The sequence below is a fragment of the Prionailurus bengalensis genome, chromosome E2 (genome assembly GCF_016509475.1).
Source record: "Prionailurus bengalensis isolate Pbe53 chromosome E2, Fcat_Pben_1.1_paternal_pri, whole genome shotgun sequence".
Lineage (NCBI taxonomy): Eukaryota > Metazoa > Chordata > Mammalia > Carnivora > Felidae > Prionailurus > Prionailurus bengalensis.
Genome location: NC_057352.1, coordinates 10,567,375 through 10,581,905, shown reverse-complemented (window position 1 = coordinate 10,581,905; position 14,531 = coordinate 10,567,375). Strand labels below are relative to the sequence as shown.

Below are 14,531 nucleotides of genomic sequence, written 5' to 3'. Positions count from 1 at the left end.
CCCTGAGCGAGTTCTTGAACGTCTAAGGCTCGGTTTCCTGGACTGTAAAATGAAGATGGAAACGGCTCCCTTGCAGGGGAGTCGTGGGTATTGCGGCAGATAATGTGGCCCGGGGGCCAGTTTGGAGCTCACGTCGACAGGGCCACAGCCGTTTCCAGAAGTCTCATTTTGTTCTCATGGCGGCCCTCTGAGATGGGCGTGGTTTCCGATTTTCTGATAAGGAAAATGAGATTCAGAAAGGGAAGGTAGGAGAGCTGGGATTCTAACCCAGAGCCATCACCCTCTTAGCTGTATTGCCCCCCCTTTGCTAGGAATTTGAAGCCCGGAGAAGATCGTGCCCTGGCAGCTCCCGGACCAGTGGGGTCAGGCCGGCTAATGTTGGACTCTGCTGCCTGCACCACACACCCTTCTTCCTCTCTAACCGCATCAGAGGTTTTTTATTTTCCTCCTGACATCGGATATGTGAGGTCTTTTCCAGCACCACTTCTCCAGCTCTCGGACACCCACTAGGTGTCCTGCAGTTCACTTCTGACGCTGACTCCCCAGGGTTACTTACTGTAGGACTCAGCAGGTTTAAGGACTCAGTCTCGCAAGCCGGTCCTCACTTCAGACGCCATTTGCGAGTATGGAATCCCCGAGTTACCCACGCACACTTCTGTCTGACCTGGCCACGAAGTCAGGGGGAACGTTCCCTCAACCTCCCCCTAGATTCAGTAGTTCGGGCGAACGCCTCACAGAACTCTGGACGGTGCCAGACAGACCCTTACAGTTGGTTACATGGGATGCAACTCCGGAAGAGCTGAACAGAAGAGCTGCTAGGGCATCGTACACGTGCGCCCTCTGAGTGTGCCACCTTCCCGGCACCTTGACGTGTTCCCCAACACAGCAGCTCTCCCAGCCCTGTTGTGTAGGGGTTTTACGGAGGTGCCATTAGTTAGGCATAGTTGATTAGGTCGTTGACTGTCTGTGATTGGGCTGGATCTCCAACCCCTCTCTCACGGAGGGGGGCTGAAAGTCGTAACCCCTTTAATCACGACGCGGTCTTTGTGGCCAGCCCCCACCGTGAAGCTGTCTAGGGCCCTGTAAGAGTCACTCATCAAAAACTCAGGTATGGTTAGAAAGGGCTCGTTATGAATAACAAAAGACATTCTTATCTTTAAGGAAATTCCAAGGGTTTTAGGAGCCCTGTGCCAGGAACTGGGGACAAAGACCAACTGTATACTTCCTGTTTTACGACACTGCCCCTGCCCGTCTTCCCACAGGGTGCCTAAGTTTAAGGTCTTGCCAGGTGGGCTTCCTCTGCCCCTCTGAGGGCACCAGGGCCGAGGAGGCGGCTGTCCTCCAAGGCTGGGAAGGAGACGCCGGAAGGGAGCAGCCAGAAGAACCCAGCCTGGGCCAGCGCGCCCCTCCGCAGCCTGGGGAGAGCCCTGTGCTCGTGCCGCTTCTTCCCAGGTCACCGTACAAACTTCGTACGCTATTGATCTCAAAGTACCACTAATCCCTTTTTAGAAGAGAGGAAACAAGTCCTGGAGTCCTTTGGGCAGAGGCCACTCGCAGCCCGTCGGAATGGACAGGACCCACGTTCCAGCTCTTTCTTCCGTGCTTCACGCTGCTGAAGCTGTGAGCTTTGTCTCATCCGACTGAACAGATTCAGAATTTTACCAAGTTCTTTAACACTTGGGAAACTGCTACCCTAAAAAAGCCTCCGTATTGCTATCCACGTGCATCATAGCCATATTCTAGAGCTATCGTGGAAGAGATCTGGTGGAACTGGAGCCGTCAGATCCAGTGGCTTATTTCCCTGCCATCAGCCTAGGTCTCTGTAGTTCTTTCTTTCAGAGAAGGCAGCTAATTTCAGTGTAGATGCTCCCATCTATCACTGTAACAGTTTAATAGGCACAGTTACGACTTGGGTATACCAACAGGCTTTATGGAGTAATTGCCATATTTATACTGCTTTGAATTGATGATAAAGTGCTGAAAGAGGTGTGTGGTTTCATCTGCTGTGATTTTTATGGGGGTTCTGTGTTCCTTAATCTCCCCACCCCCTGTAATTCTAGGTTCGCTGGCAAGTTGCTGGCCCATAACCTAAATAGTGTGAAAACAGAGGTTTTTCCACTCTTTTTGACTGCCTCTCATGTGCCCCTTTCTCACCACCCTCCTGTTTTCTGGTCACTTGTAAGTTAAACACAGGCACTTGCGTTGTAAAAATGCCCCCATGGGGCACCTGGTGGCTCAGTCAGTTAAGCGCCTGACTCTTGATTTCGGCTCAGGTCACGATCTCATGGGTTCGTGGGATCGGGCCCCACCTCAGGCTGTGTGCTGACAGTGTGGAACCTGCTTGGGATTCTATCTGTCCCTCCCTCTCTGCCCTTTCCCTCCTCACGCTCTGAATCTCTCACTCTCAAAATAAACAAACGTGTTTAAAAACTGACTTATTTAAAAAAAAAAAAAAAATGCTCCCTTGCCATAAAAGCAGGCAGTCAGCCCCACTTTGGCCTCTTCCAGATAAGCAGAGTTCGTGTGGCTTGTGACTCGGCGTTGCTAGCGGATTTCCTCAGGACCCAGTGCCCTGATCTGCACAGTGCGCCCTGGCAGGCTGCCTGGACAGCCCAGCAGCCAAAGAGAAGTAAAGCTTGTTTCACAGAGTAATCCTGCCCTTCCATCCAAGACAGAAATAGTCTGGGTGGAAGCCCAGATCCCCGAGACAGTTCCGACAGACCTGCCTGGCCTGGCTGTTCCGGTTGTGCCTTCCCTCTCGGCAGCGGTGAGCTCCGTCAGGCAGGCTGCTCCCCCTTAGCGAGCGGCCCGGACACACGCCGCGTTTGCTCCCACAGTCGGTTCGGCAGGCCGCCCGCGAGAGCCTCTCCGCACCCGCCTGTGCCCCTGAACTGTTGCCTGAGGGGAGCTCTTTGGCCCTCGCCCTCGCTCTCGGTCCCTGTCTATCCTTCATGCCTACACGTGTGTGTGTGGGAAGGGGTGCAACCCACTGTGGGGGATCCCAGCCAAAGCCAAACTATGGCCCCTCTCTGTAAAAGTGAACAACCCAGGGGTGCCTGGGTGGCTCAGTTGGTGAAGCGTCCGACTTGGGCTCGGATCGTGATCTCACGGTTCATGGGTTCAAGCCCCGCGTCGGGCTCTGTGCAGACACGCTCAGTGTCTGGAGCCTGCTTCCGATTCTGTGTCTTCCTCTCTCTCTGCCCTCCCCTGTTCGCGCTCTGTCTCCGTCTCTCTTGAAAATAAAACATTTAAAAAATTAAAAAAAAAAAAAAAAGTGAACAACCCAGATCGGAAAGCCACACACAGAGCAGCAGGCGACTAACCCCCAGGAGATGATAAATGAATTTATGAAGTCCCCCTGACCTCTGCAGGGACTAGTGGAGATGGGGAGCGCAGACCCTCACCCGGTGCATAAAGGAAGGTAGGGGTTGGACACAGTTGTTTATGAAACATCTTTTCCATGCTGGCCAGGCCGGAGGCTCTCTCTTTCCCACATTCCACGGGCTGGGGAGGCCTGCCAGGACGCCTGGAGGCACGAGGCCATCCGCTTCGTCCCTCTCTTCAACCAGAGAAACTGCACATTTAGTGTCAGGCACTTACTTCTCTTTCCCTCCATTCTGGGCCTAGTTGCTGAATGCCTTCTTCCGGTGTGAGTGGCCCTGCCGAGTCCCGGTACCTAGAAGGGTAATCAGAAAACCCTCCCTGCTCCCATGGCCTACTGGGGGGCCGGCACGCAGCAAATAACCTCTCGGCTGCGCGGGGACTTTCCAGCTCGCCGGTGCCCTGTAAGAAGGTGCAGAGCGAGTGGGGTGTGGGGATTAAGCACAGGCTCCGGGGCCAGACTGCCTGGGTTCGAGTGCACCCCTGCCGTTCGTTTGCCCATGGCTCGGTCTGTCCCGCTGTAAAATGGGCACCATAACAACGGTAGTCTACAGCTCCCGGCTTGTTGTGAGGCCTTGCTGAGATGGGGCACGTAAAGGGCTTATCCCTGAGCCTGGCCCGTCGTGGAAGCACCGCGCAAATGGAAGCACTTACCGTAACACGCTTCATTTAGATCTGGGGCTCAGGGGCGTCCTCTCTGAGGGAGCGATGTTTAGCCAGCCAGAAGCAACGGAGGGAAAAGTAGAAGTGACAACCTGTAAGAAGGCCTTGCGGAGAAAGATCCGGTGCTTCCGAGCCAACACGATGGGGGGCTGGGGAGCAGGCTCGGGCGGTGACGCGGGCCACCCCACGCCACGTGCCGTATTGTGTCCTAGACGCAGAGCAGAAGGATCGCTGGCCGGTGGGGGCTACAAGCCCCTTTTCTGCCTGAGGATTATAGGCCTCTCACCTATGAAGAGTGCTCGTCTTAGTGAGGAAAGGGAAACCGGGAAAGGAAGGACACCGGGCTGTGATTGGTGACATCTTTGTTCCTTTCATGGTTCATTGGGAATCAGGAACCTGAAAGAAGTTAACCTCTGCCCTCATTAATGCTTGGGAGGAATCTGCCCATGACCTCAAGGGGCCTCTCTCCTTGGGGGCCTGTCGGAAAGGAAGTTGGCATTATATGCATGGGGCTGGCAGTGACACACTACCTCTGCGCTGGTTGGAGCTGTTTCTTTGTTGGTAGCGCTTTGTTTAGCCAGGGAGACCCCTCACCGTGGTGGCCCCAGCTCGCCTCAGAGCCACACTGCCGTCACCCCTGTGCCACTGGGCTTGTGCGTGTGCCGACAGAACCACACCCGGAGCCCGAAGGACGCTCGAATTCTTGGCAGAAGGGTCTCCCAGCTGCTCCCGGCTTGGAACGTTGGTTGCTGCTTTGCTGGGTACGGTTTGCTCAGCTCGACTGTGGGTCACACTCTCCTCTCCCCTCCGTCCCGGGCTGCCCAGAACAGGCAGCATCAGCTCTAGGCTGACCTGAAGTTCACTTTGTCGGCGTGGTTTCTCAAACCCATCTTTCGGGGTCTGCATTTTCTTGAAAATCAGGAAAAATACAGGGCCCCTTGTTTGGCTCAGAGCAGAGTCCAGAAGCCCTCCTTCACAGTTAAATGCAGTAAATACATGGGTAGCTTATAAAGGATCAGCCAGATGCTGGAGCCATATGATGCCCCAGACCTGGTGTGATATTTTCATCTCTTTCCCCCGGATCTCTTCTCTCCCTTCCTCCTCAGCCTTGAGATTTATGACGTGACTGCGTGTACGTACAATAGAGTTGGAAATTTATAAAGCCACAGTGCCTACTTGTGGGGCTAACACCCGGTCAAGCAGTCATAATAGAGTGTTAGTGGCATTCTGTCATGGGGAGAGAGGAGGTCTGGCATTGCCAGAAACAGATCTTGATTGACGAGGGAATTACCGAGGGAAGACAGCTAACAAAGGGGCGCTGGCGGGGCCAGAGTGACCCTAGTGTTCGATTAATAGAAGAGCCAGAAAATCATTCCGAGCACATCCAAAACAGGAAGGCAACGGGGAGATCTGGCGGGGACTCTTTCGTGTCATCAATAGTAGAACTGCATCGTAGGAATAAAGCAAGGACACTTCCCATTGGCTGCTTTTTATGTGGCGAGGAGGTGGCATTTTTTTCTGTGGCGCTTCCTCCTCACCCTCCAAGTGACAGATGAGAACACGGAGCGGGGTGTGAATGAAGAGATGAATGCGTAGGACTACGCAGGGGATGGAAAGTCCTCAGAGCCCATAGTGGATCGATCTGGCGTTGGCAGGATGTGACCTCCATACCACATTCAAGGGAGAAGGGACCGGGGATTAGCATTGCAGATAGTGGACCCCTTGCACAGTAATCGGAGACAGAGCCTGGGCGAGCTGGTTCAGATCCTGCCCCCACCACTGACCCAGCTCCATGGCTTTGGGCACATGGCTCAGCCTCACCAAGCCTCCATTTGCTATCTGTAAAATGGGAATAAAACCAATATTTACCTTAAAGAATTAGTGGGCGGATCCGCTATGATAATTCTAGTGAAGAGCTGAGAAAACTGCCGGGTACATAGTAAGCCCTCAACAGAAAGTTTCCTGTCATCGTTTTCGTACTGCCATTGGCCTTCCGGTGTGCCAGCCATTCGTATTCCTCCCTTGCACGTGTGTAATCTCAGTATTGGCGGCGTCTCGACCAGAGTCCTTAATAAACAACCCTGGTTTTGACCGAGTAGCCGAAGCTCCGAGAGGTGAGTGATCTGTCCCCAGTCACCCTGCCAGCTGTGAGGCAGAGCCAGGATCAGAATCGCGGTCACTTTGGTGTCGGAGCCCAGGCGTGTTTTAAAATATTTTTCTGCGGACTGGCTGGTTTGGGCTCAGCCCTCAGAACGGGCCCTGCCTCTAGGCGCCACTGCCGGCGAGGCTCGTGAAGGGTGTAGAGCCAGGGGGGACAACAGCAGCCGTTAAACTGCGGCCTTCGCGTAGGTTTCCGTCTCTTCCTCACAGCAGCGCAGGTGGGCGTGCATCCGTTCGGTGGTCAGGTGAGCCGCAGCGAGGGTCAGGATTCGAGCCCGTGTCTCCCTGACGACAAAAGTCAGGTGCCCCTCCACTTGCCGGCTTGCTTTCCACTCAGATCATCCGGGTAATAGCTACTGCCTTGACCCCAAGGTCTCCCAAAAGGCACACCACTAGGCCACCGCGGGGGAGCTGTTCTGTCTGTTGTGCAGAGAAGGAAAGCCAGGGGGCCCGGGACCCCACAGCTAGCAGGTCGCATCTGCTCTTGACCTCCCTGTTCCACCGCCCCCAGCCCTTTCGTCTTCCTCCAAGGCGGGGGTGCTGCGGTGTGACCCTCAGAAGGAGAGACCACGTGTGCTGCTGGCCTGCGGCCCCAACGGAGGGCATCTTCCTCCTCCCCAGAGGTTGGCCCTCTTCAAGACCGTTTAGATTTTATGGTCGAGGGAGTTGCCTTCTCTCCGAGTTCCCAGCACCCCTCTGGGCTTGTAATTTAGCCCACCTGTGACTTCTTATTCTTAGATGCATGGACGAGAAGAGTACTCTGTTAGATGGGTTTTCAGCCCCCAGAAAAGTCAACAAAAGTTATTTCATAGTTAAGGCCCGTCTCGTGTGGGCCACTTAGAGCACCGGCGGCACCAATTAAGTTTTTTCTAAAGGACTGAAGTGCTGAGTTTTTATACCTAAATATAGAAGGTGAAAAATAAACCAGTCAGAGTTTATCTTAGAAGAGGAATTGATTTGTTGCTAGAAAGGAAACTTGGGAGGAACGGAGTCCTGGTGTAAATGAGCAGAGGCAAAGCCTGACGTGGGCCGACTGCGGAAAGCCGCCTGGCCACGAACGCTGGTGCTGAGAAGTGGTGCTTGGGACCCAAGAATATAAACTCGTTTGGACATTTCAGAAAATCAGACACGCGCCCTGGCAGGAGGTGATTCGCCCCCCTCGGTTTCCAAGCTCCCAGTGTCCCTAGTGCTCCGGGTGCCAGGGAGGAGCCGGGGTCAGCAGCCACTCTCACGGGGAAATCAAGGGTGAAATATGCTAGTTCTCGGGCCCATGGGGCATGCCTCCTGGCTGGCATGGGCGGGCCCTCTAGCCTTCTTAGGTCATCAGAGGAGTTTTGAGGAAGACCACACCTGAAAGGCTCTGGAAAGGCACTTAACTGCCATGTAGGGGCTTGGTAAATATTCAGCAAAAGAAAGAATAAGGCCCTTTTGCCTTTCTCTTCACTATTTTTTAACATTTTTGTGAAAGTCATACATGGCTATGGATAAAGTTTAATACACTAAAGGCTTGCTCACGTTACGAAAAAGCAGCAGTTTAATACTTTTGAAAATGCTTTGTTTCCAGAGTATCCAGTATTTATTTTGCCTTGTACATATTGCCTCCCGGTTTTATTGAAACGTCGAATTTAGGAGTCTGATCTTCAAGGTCTGGGTCATCTTCTACAGTAGCGGTTATCCAAAAGGAGGATTCCCCGACCGGCAGTGTCCGCACTGTCCGGAAATGTGCTAGAGATCCACGTTCTGGATCCCGCTCCGGGCTGATGTTGTCGGAATCTCTGCGGCAGAGCCCGGGCACCTGTATTGCAGCCGGCCTTCCCAGGGGTTCTGACGCGTGCTCAGTTTGCAGAACTGGTGATTTAGAACAGGGTAAAAGAACGCAGACTCTAAAAGTCAGGTGGGGTTGAGATCACAGCCCAGCAGCTCTCTGACCTTGCCCGTCTGACTTTACCGCTTAGTCTCTGCATTCCCGACTGTACGATGGGATCAGTAACAACCTCTCTGAAGAGGCTGTTGTGAGAACTAACGTAAAAATGCACAGCAAGCGCTTGGCATCGTGCACCTCACACGTAGTAAGCGTCCAGTGGGCGCTTTGGTATTGTTGTTGTTGGCTATCTTCCTAGACCAGGTGTTAATATTTTTAAACAGAAACCCTTGACAGATGGCTGTCCGGTGAAGAGGGAGCTCAGAAGCTCTGGCCCGGGCCAGCGAATGTCAGCCGTAGGTATTAGATTGTTATTTCATATATTGAGAGAACGTTTCCCTTCCTGCAGTTTCCATTCTTAGTCGTAGCCCTGTTCTCCAGAGCAGTTGGACAAGACTGTTCACGTAGCAGTTGTTGAGGTATTTGAAGAGAGTGACCTTGGCCATTCTGAACTGTCCCTTGTTCTATTCCCAAAAATTAGCTTTAATGGAGAAGATGTTTGAAGGGCTTTTTCAGATCGGACTTTTTAAAAAGGAAAGAAAGAGGACTGTAGGTGAGGCCCTGCTTTGGTAGCGGGTCTTTGGAGATTTCTGGTGTGCAGAGATGCCTCAGAGTCGAGGTTGAAGCTTCTCAAGCAGACTTGCGGGCGTGGAATGGATGTGTCATCGGGGCACCGCTGGCAAGGGCTTTGCTTCCTGCTGGCAGGCCTGAGCCACAGGCGCAACCCCCGCCCCCCCAGAGTGTTTCTGCGTGGGTCCCGGGAGGCGCAGCCCGGGGAAGCCGGTCCTGCTGTGTCAGGGGCCGTGGTTCTCAGCGGTATCGCTAGCCCTGGGCTCTGTTTCGGTAGCGGCCTTTGTGGTGTTTGCAGTCTGTTCTGAGCTTTTGTTTTTATTTAATTGATGTCTGATTAGTAGCTGTGAAAAATTGCAGTGGCCAAGCAGATGATACCTTTCCTAAATTATGCTGTGGCGTTGTGTAGGGCAGCAGCAGAATTGCTATTTTAAAATGGCATTTCGTAAAATAAACACGTGTCCCGATTACAGGAAATACTAAGTTGATGATGAATTGACGCTGCAGAGCTGGCCTTGCGCTTGTAAATGCCTCCACTCTCGTGATCGTCCATCTAGCGAGGTTTCAGCAGGCCCACGCCTCGGATAGTTTCCAGAGAGCTGATTTGCAGCTTGTTTTCTGCCCTCCGGTGCTGGGGCAGGTGGCCACGAGGAGACAGCGCAGAGGGCTTCTCTCCACGCTGGAGGTCAGAGTTGCCAGAAGATGGTGAATGGCCTGAGGCTGTCAGGATCTTCCGCAGTTCCTACGGGGTCTGTCCACACCCGGGGCTCAGACCAGGGCATTGCCACATTCTTGAGGGACTTTTAAGCCCCTGCCACTTGTGCCGTTGTTTCCTGTGTGCTGGAGGGAGCTGATATTCAGATAAAGGGAAGAGTATGTAGAAAGTAGGTTGTATTTTCAGCCTATAGGAGGTGAAGCCTTGTGCCTGCTGACACATAACTCAGGGCTTGCCAAAATGTGAAAGTGTGGATGATTGTGTGTGTGTGTGTGTGTGTGTGTGTGGTATGTGTGGTTACCTGGGATGTGAAATAGGTAAAAAGTTTAAATATGTCTGAGACGCTTTGGAAAAGTCACTAAGTAGAAAAGAGACCATTGGAAATTTACTAGGTTCATCCCTGACTCTGACCTTTGGGGGTTGACAGCATTAGGGGATGTGCCATCTCAAAAGCGACCCAGAATGGCGAGGACCAATGGACTTCACTCAAGTGTGGCATATCTTCCGCGGGGAAGACTGTGGTCTGGACCCCAACCTGTTGGGTAGATGCCAGACATCTTCCGGAACAGCACTGAGGCAGAAGGGTGACAGAGGCCCTGGACTTGGGCTTCTTATCATCTGTGCAGTTTGGGGCGAGGATTTCACCTTTTAGAATCTTCCTTTTCTCATCTGTGTTCTCACTGTCCAGCAGCTCCTACCATAAGGGCTGGAGGGTTCAGGGGCATCATCGTTTATTGAGTGAGTGAGTGAGTGAGTGAGTGGTAGGTGGATGTGGTGGGGAAGCACCCGGCTCAGTGCACAACATAGAGACACTCAAGAAACGTCAGTGCCGAAAGGGAGGCAGTGAGCAAGGTTGCCGAGCGGGGTTCGTCTGGGGCCTCAGGTTTGGAAAGTGTACGTACTTCTCCCTCCCCACAAATGCAGTGAGGGCAGCTCCTTTGTAGCCAGGCACTGCAAGGTAGGGTGTCCTTACGGCTGGCCCGTTAACCCCCTTTTCTCTGGGGTGAAAGGCCTATGTGCAATTAACAGCTTTTAAGCCAGAGAATTGATGACTCTTGCTTCGATGTTCTTTAGAGTTCACCTGCTACTATTGTGGGGCCCCAGAAATAGGCTGCTGCTTTTATCTTGCCTGATGGGTGCCTCTCCAGAGGCAGTAATTACGGTGATAACTGACATTGAGACACTTGGCTCTCAGGAGCTCACTAATTGACTTCCGGGCCTGGTCCCGTCTCCACTGCCCACACTGCCTTCTGGTGTTGGCTCCGGGGCACATCCTCAGGGCCCCTTCAGCTAGCCAGGGTTGCTCGAAACCGTGGTCTTCAGAAGGGGCCAGGCTTGGTTTAGCCATGAGATCCCACTCTGCTCTTCACTGTGACTTCCTCGTCCTTTAGAACTGTGGTCTCGGGCACAGCCGTGGCCTCTCCTTCCCTGAGATGAGGACAGTGGAGGCAGTAGCCAGGGCCTGGACTCCACTTTAACCTGAGCGGTGCTTCCTGTGCCGAGGGGTTGAGAGCTGAAGGGTGGGGTGAGTCAGTCTCTGACCTGATCCTTTATGTTCTTCTGTATTACTTAACTACATTTTAGGATTTTTTTTCCTTACCTAACGCTGTATATACTAAATCGGTTATAAGAGGATCACAGAGCTAAGTGAAAAAATATATATATAAAAGAACAAGAAAGAAATAGAGAGTACCTGCTCTAAAAATAGGAAAAGCTGTTCAAAGATAAAAACAAAGGGAGACATCCGGGCGCCTCGGTGCCTCAGTCAGTTGAGTGTCGGTTGACTCTTGGTCTCAGTTCAGGTCATGATCTCACAGTTCGTGAGATAGAGCACCTCATCAGGCTCTCTGAACTGATAGCACAGAGCCTGCCTGGGATTCTCTCTCTCTCTCCCTCTCTCTGCTCCTCCACTGCTCGGGCTGTCTCTCTCAAAATAAACAAACTTTTAAAAAAATGTTTAAAAGGGAGACATGATAAAGAAACAGACTGGTCCTGGAAACCTAAAAATTTTAAATTACATACCTCAAAAAATTCATTATACATATTTAGAAGACACATAACAAAAAGGGAGAATGTTGTAACATTAACATAGTTCCTTACTATTCAGAGGCCTCTTTCAAGTACACGGTGAGAGGGACCATTCATAAAAAATGAACAAGAATGACAAGAACAGGGGCGCCTGGGTGGCTCAGTCGGTTAAGCGTCCGACTTTGGCTCAGGTCATGATCTCACAGTTTCTGGGTTCGAGCCCCACGTCGGGCTCTGTTGTGACAGCTCAGAGCCCGGAGCCTGTTTCGGATTCTGTCTCTCCCTCTCTCTCTGCCCTTCCCCTGCTCATGCTGTCATGCCCAATCTCCACCCCCCCTCTCCCCCCCCTCAAAAATAAACATTTTTTAAAAATTAGGGACACTTGGGTGGCTCAGTCGGTTGAGCTTCCGACTTCAGCTCAGGTCATGATCTCACAGTTTACGAGTTCGAGCCCTGCGTCGGGCTCTGTGCTGACAGCTCAGAGCCTGGAGCATTCTTTGGATTCTGTGTCTCCTCTCTCTGCTCACGCTCTCGCTCTCGCTCTCTCTCTCTCTCTCTGTCTCTCTCTCTCTCTCTCTCTCAAAGATAAATAAACATTAAAATTTTTTTAATAAAAAGAATGACAAGAACATGAATAGGAAATTCACAAAGTAAGAAACACACATTGCCAAGAATCTGTTAAACTTACTAGCTTTCTAGAAAACAGAAGAAACATAATTGTGGGGTATTTAAACAGGAAAAAAAAAACTCAGGAAAAACTAAATGATTAACAATAGGACTGTTTTTAAAGTTACTGTATACTTTGGTGTCATTAAAATCATGTTGTAAAGAATAGTTAATGATTAGAATAAGCCCACAACATAACTTTGTAAGTGAGAAGATCAGGTTAAAACACAGCATTATCTCCCATTTAAAAAAAAAAATTAAAATTAAAACTCAAGGGACACCTGGCTGGCTCAGTCGGTAGAATATGGAACTCTTATTCTCGGGGTTGTGAGTTCAAGCGCCACATTGGGCAAGGAGCCTACTTTAAAAGAAAATTAAGGGGGCGCCTGGGTGGCTCAGTTGGTTAAGCATCCGACTTTGGCTCAGGTCATGATCTCACAGTCTGAGTTCGAGCTCCACGTCAGGCTCTGTGCTGACAGCTCAGAGCCTGGAGCCTGTTTCAGCTTCTATGTCTCCCTCTCTCTTTGACCTTCCCCTGTTCATGCTCTGTCTCAAAAATAAATAAACGTTAAAAATTTCAAAAAAAAAAAAAAAGAAAAGAAAATTAAGGGGCACCTGGGTGGCTCAGTCGTTTGAGCGTCCACCTTCGGCTCAGGTCACGATCTCACAGTTCGTGAGTTTGAGTCCCACATCTGGCTCGCTGCTGTCAGTGCAGAGCCTGCCTTGGTTCCTCTGTCCCCCTCTTTCTGCCCCTCCCCTGCTTGTGCTCTCCCAAAAATAAATATTTTTAAAAGTTTTTAATTAGGGGCATCTGGGTGTCTCAGTCGGTTGAGCGTCCGACTTCGGCTCAGGTCATGATCTCGCAGTCTGTGGGTTTGAGCCCCACGTCGGGCTCTGTGCTGACAGCTTGGAGCCTGGAGCCTGCTTCCCATCCTGTGTCTCCCTCTCTCTCTGACCCTGCCCCGTTCATGATCTGTCTCTCTCTGTCTCAAAAGTAAATAAACACTGAAAAAAATTGTTTTGAAGTTTTTAATTAAAATACAAGAATATACATCAAGATGTGGACAAAAATTATCTTTAGCTGAGGTACCTCTATATTATTTTAATTTTTACAAAAAATATTTTTAAATATTGAAGTAAAAACGAAAATGGGGGAAGTGGGTTGAAGCATCTAGGAAAGTCTGTGCTTCGCCCTCTTCCTCCCCCGTGTGGGCTCCTCACGGAATCGCCCCGTCTTTGCTCAAGTCCAGTCCTGCTCATTCTCTGCACTCCCTGCTCCTAAGATACCTGTTTGTTTCTCCTCAGGACTGAGCACAGAAGGGATCTACCGGGTCAGCGGGAATAAGTCGGAGATGGAGAGTCTGCAGAGACAGTTTGATCAAGGTGAGGCCACAGCCTGGCTGAGCATCGGAGGCTCGAGCCGGTCAGGGGGGGACGGGACAGCCAAATTGCCGGGGTGTCCTGCCGCACACAGCCCCGGAGCCAAGAGGTGCTGGCCTGGTGACTGAGAAAGAGAAAGCATTTGGCCCCGGTTACCCTTCCCTCCGAGGTCACACTGCCACTCGGAGGGGAGGGGAACGAGCCCTGCCGCCAGACGGAAGCATTCCCCGCGCCGAACCCGAGTCAGCCCGCTGCTCCCCCGTGTCACCGTCCACTGACCGTATTCCAGGTCACCTCTCGAGGTGCCTTGCTTCTCTCACCCTGGGAAGGGCAACATGTGCCTCCGTCACCTCTCAAGGGCCTTGCTTCCCTTGCCCTGGGCCCCCGGGGCGTAATTGCAGGCACATAATCTGAAGTTGGGTTGCAGCAATAGTCCCGTTTTGCCAACCCCAGGAATACCCTCAGCCATGACTCCCCTCCTCGCAGAGTCCCTGCACAAGAGAGACAAAGCGAGGGAACGTTTATGATCAGCTGAGCGTTGGGACCCAGACTCCCAAAGCTGAAGTCTCATGAGTTAGACTGGCTCTTGGCCGGGACTCCTGTCTCCAAAGCTGGGTCTCAGAGGTCTGAAGCCAGAGAGCTAAACTCTAAGTCTTAGAACTGAGCACACTATGGGCTGAGAAGTCACACCCACTGGTGCCAGAAGCAAACGAGCCACAGCGATGAAAGTTCTCAGATGTCACCAGCCAGAGAGGAAAGTAAGCTGCGGATCAGAGTAGGGTCCAACCCAGCGTGTGGCTGGGCCTGAGGAGACCAAGCCAGATTCTGAAGCCAGGCAGCCCGCGTGGGCGTGTGGGACAGAGCAGCGGCCAGGAGCAGGCTCCCAACCCCGCCACGGCCAGCCGGTTAGCCAGCGGTGCGGGGAGGGCACGCGCTAAAGAATCTTGCAGGATGGGAGGCCTGACGTCAGCACGAGGGTAGAGCCACACACTCAGTTATGTACTTGTATGTATGCAAGAATCTGTTAATGGTTTCTACCGCCCCAAA

General features: G+C 52.0%; 1 protein-coding gene across 1 annotated transcript in view; it reads left to right on the top strand.

Annotated features, from left to right (window-relative positions):
• The window catches only part of ARHGAP35 (Rho GTPase activating protein 35), a 125,924-nt gene that overhangs the window by 97,877 nt on the left and 13,516 nt on the right, over positions 1-14,531 (top strand). Inside the window, exon 4 of the mRNA XM_043600446.1 lies at positions 13,410-13,487. Within this exon, the coding sequence (XP_043456381.1) occupies positions 13,410-13,487 (78 nt within the window). The remainder of the gene's footprint in view (positions 1-13,409; positions 13,488-14,531) is intronic.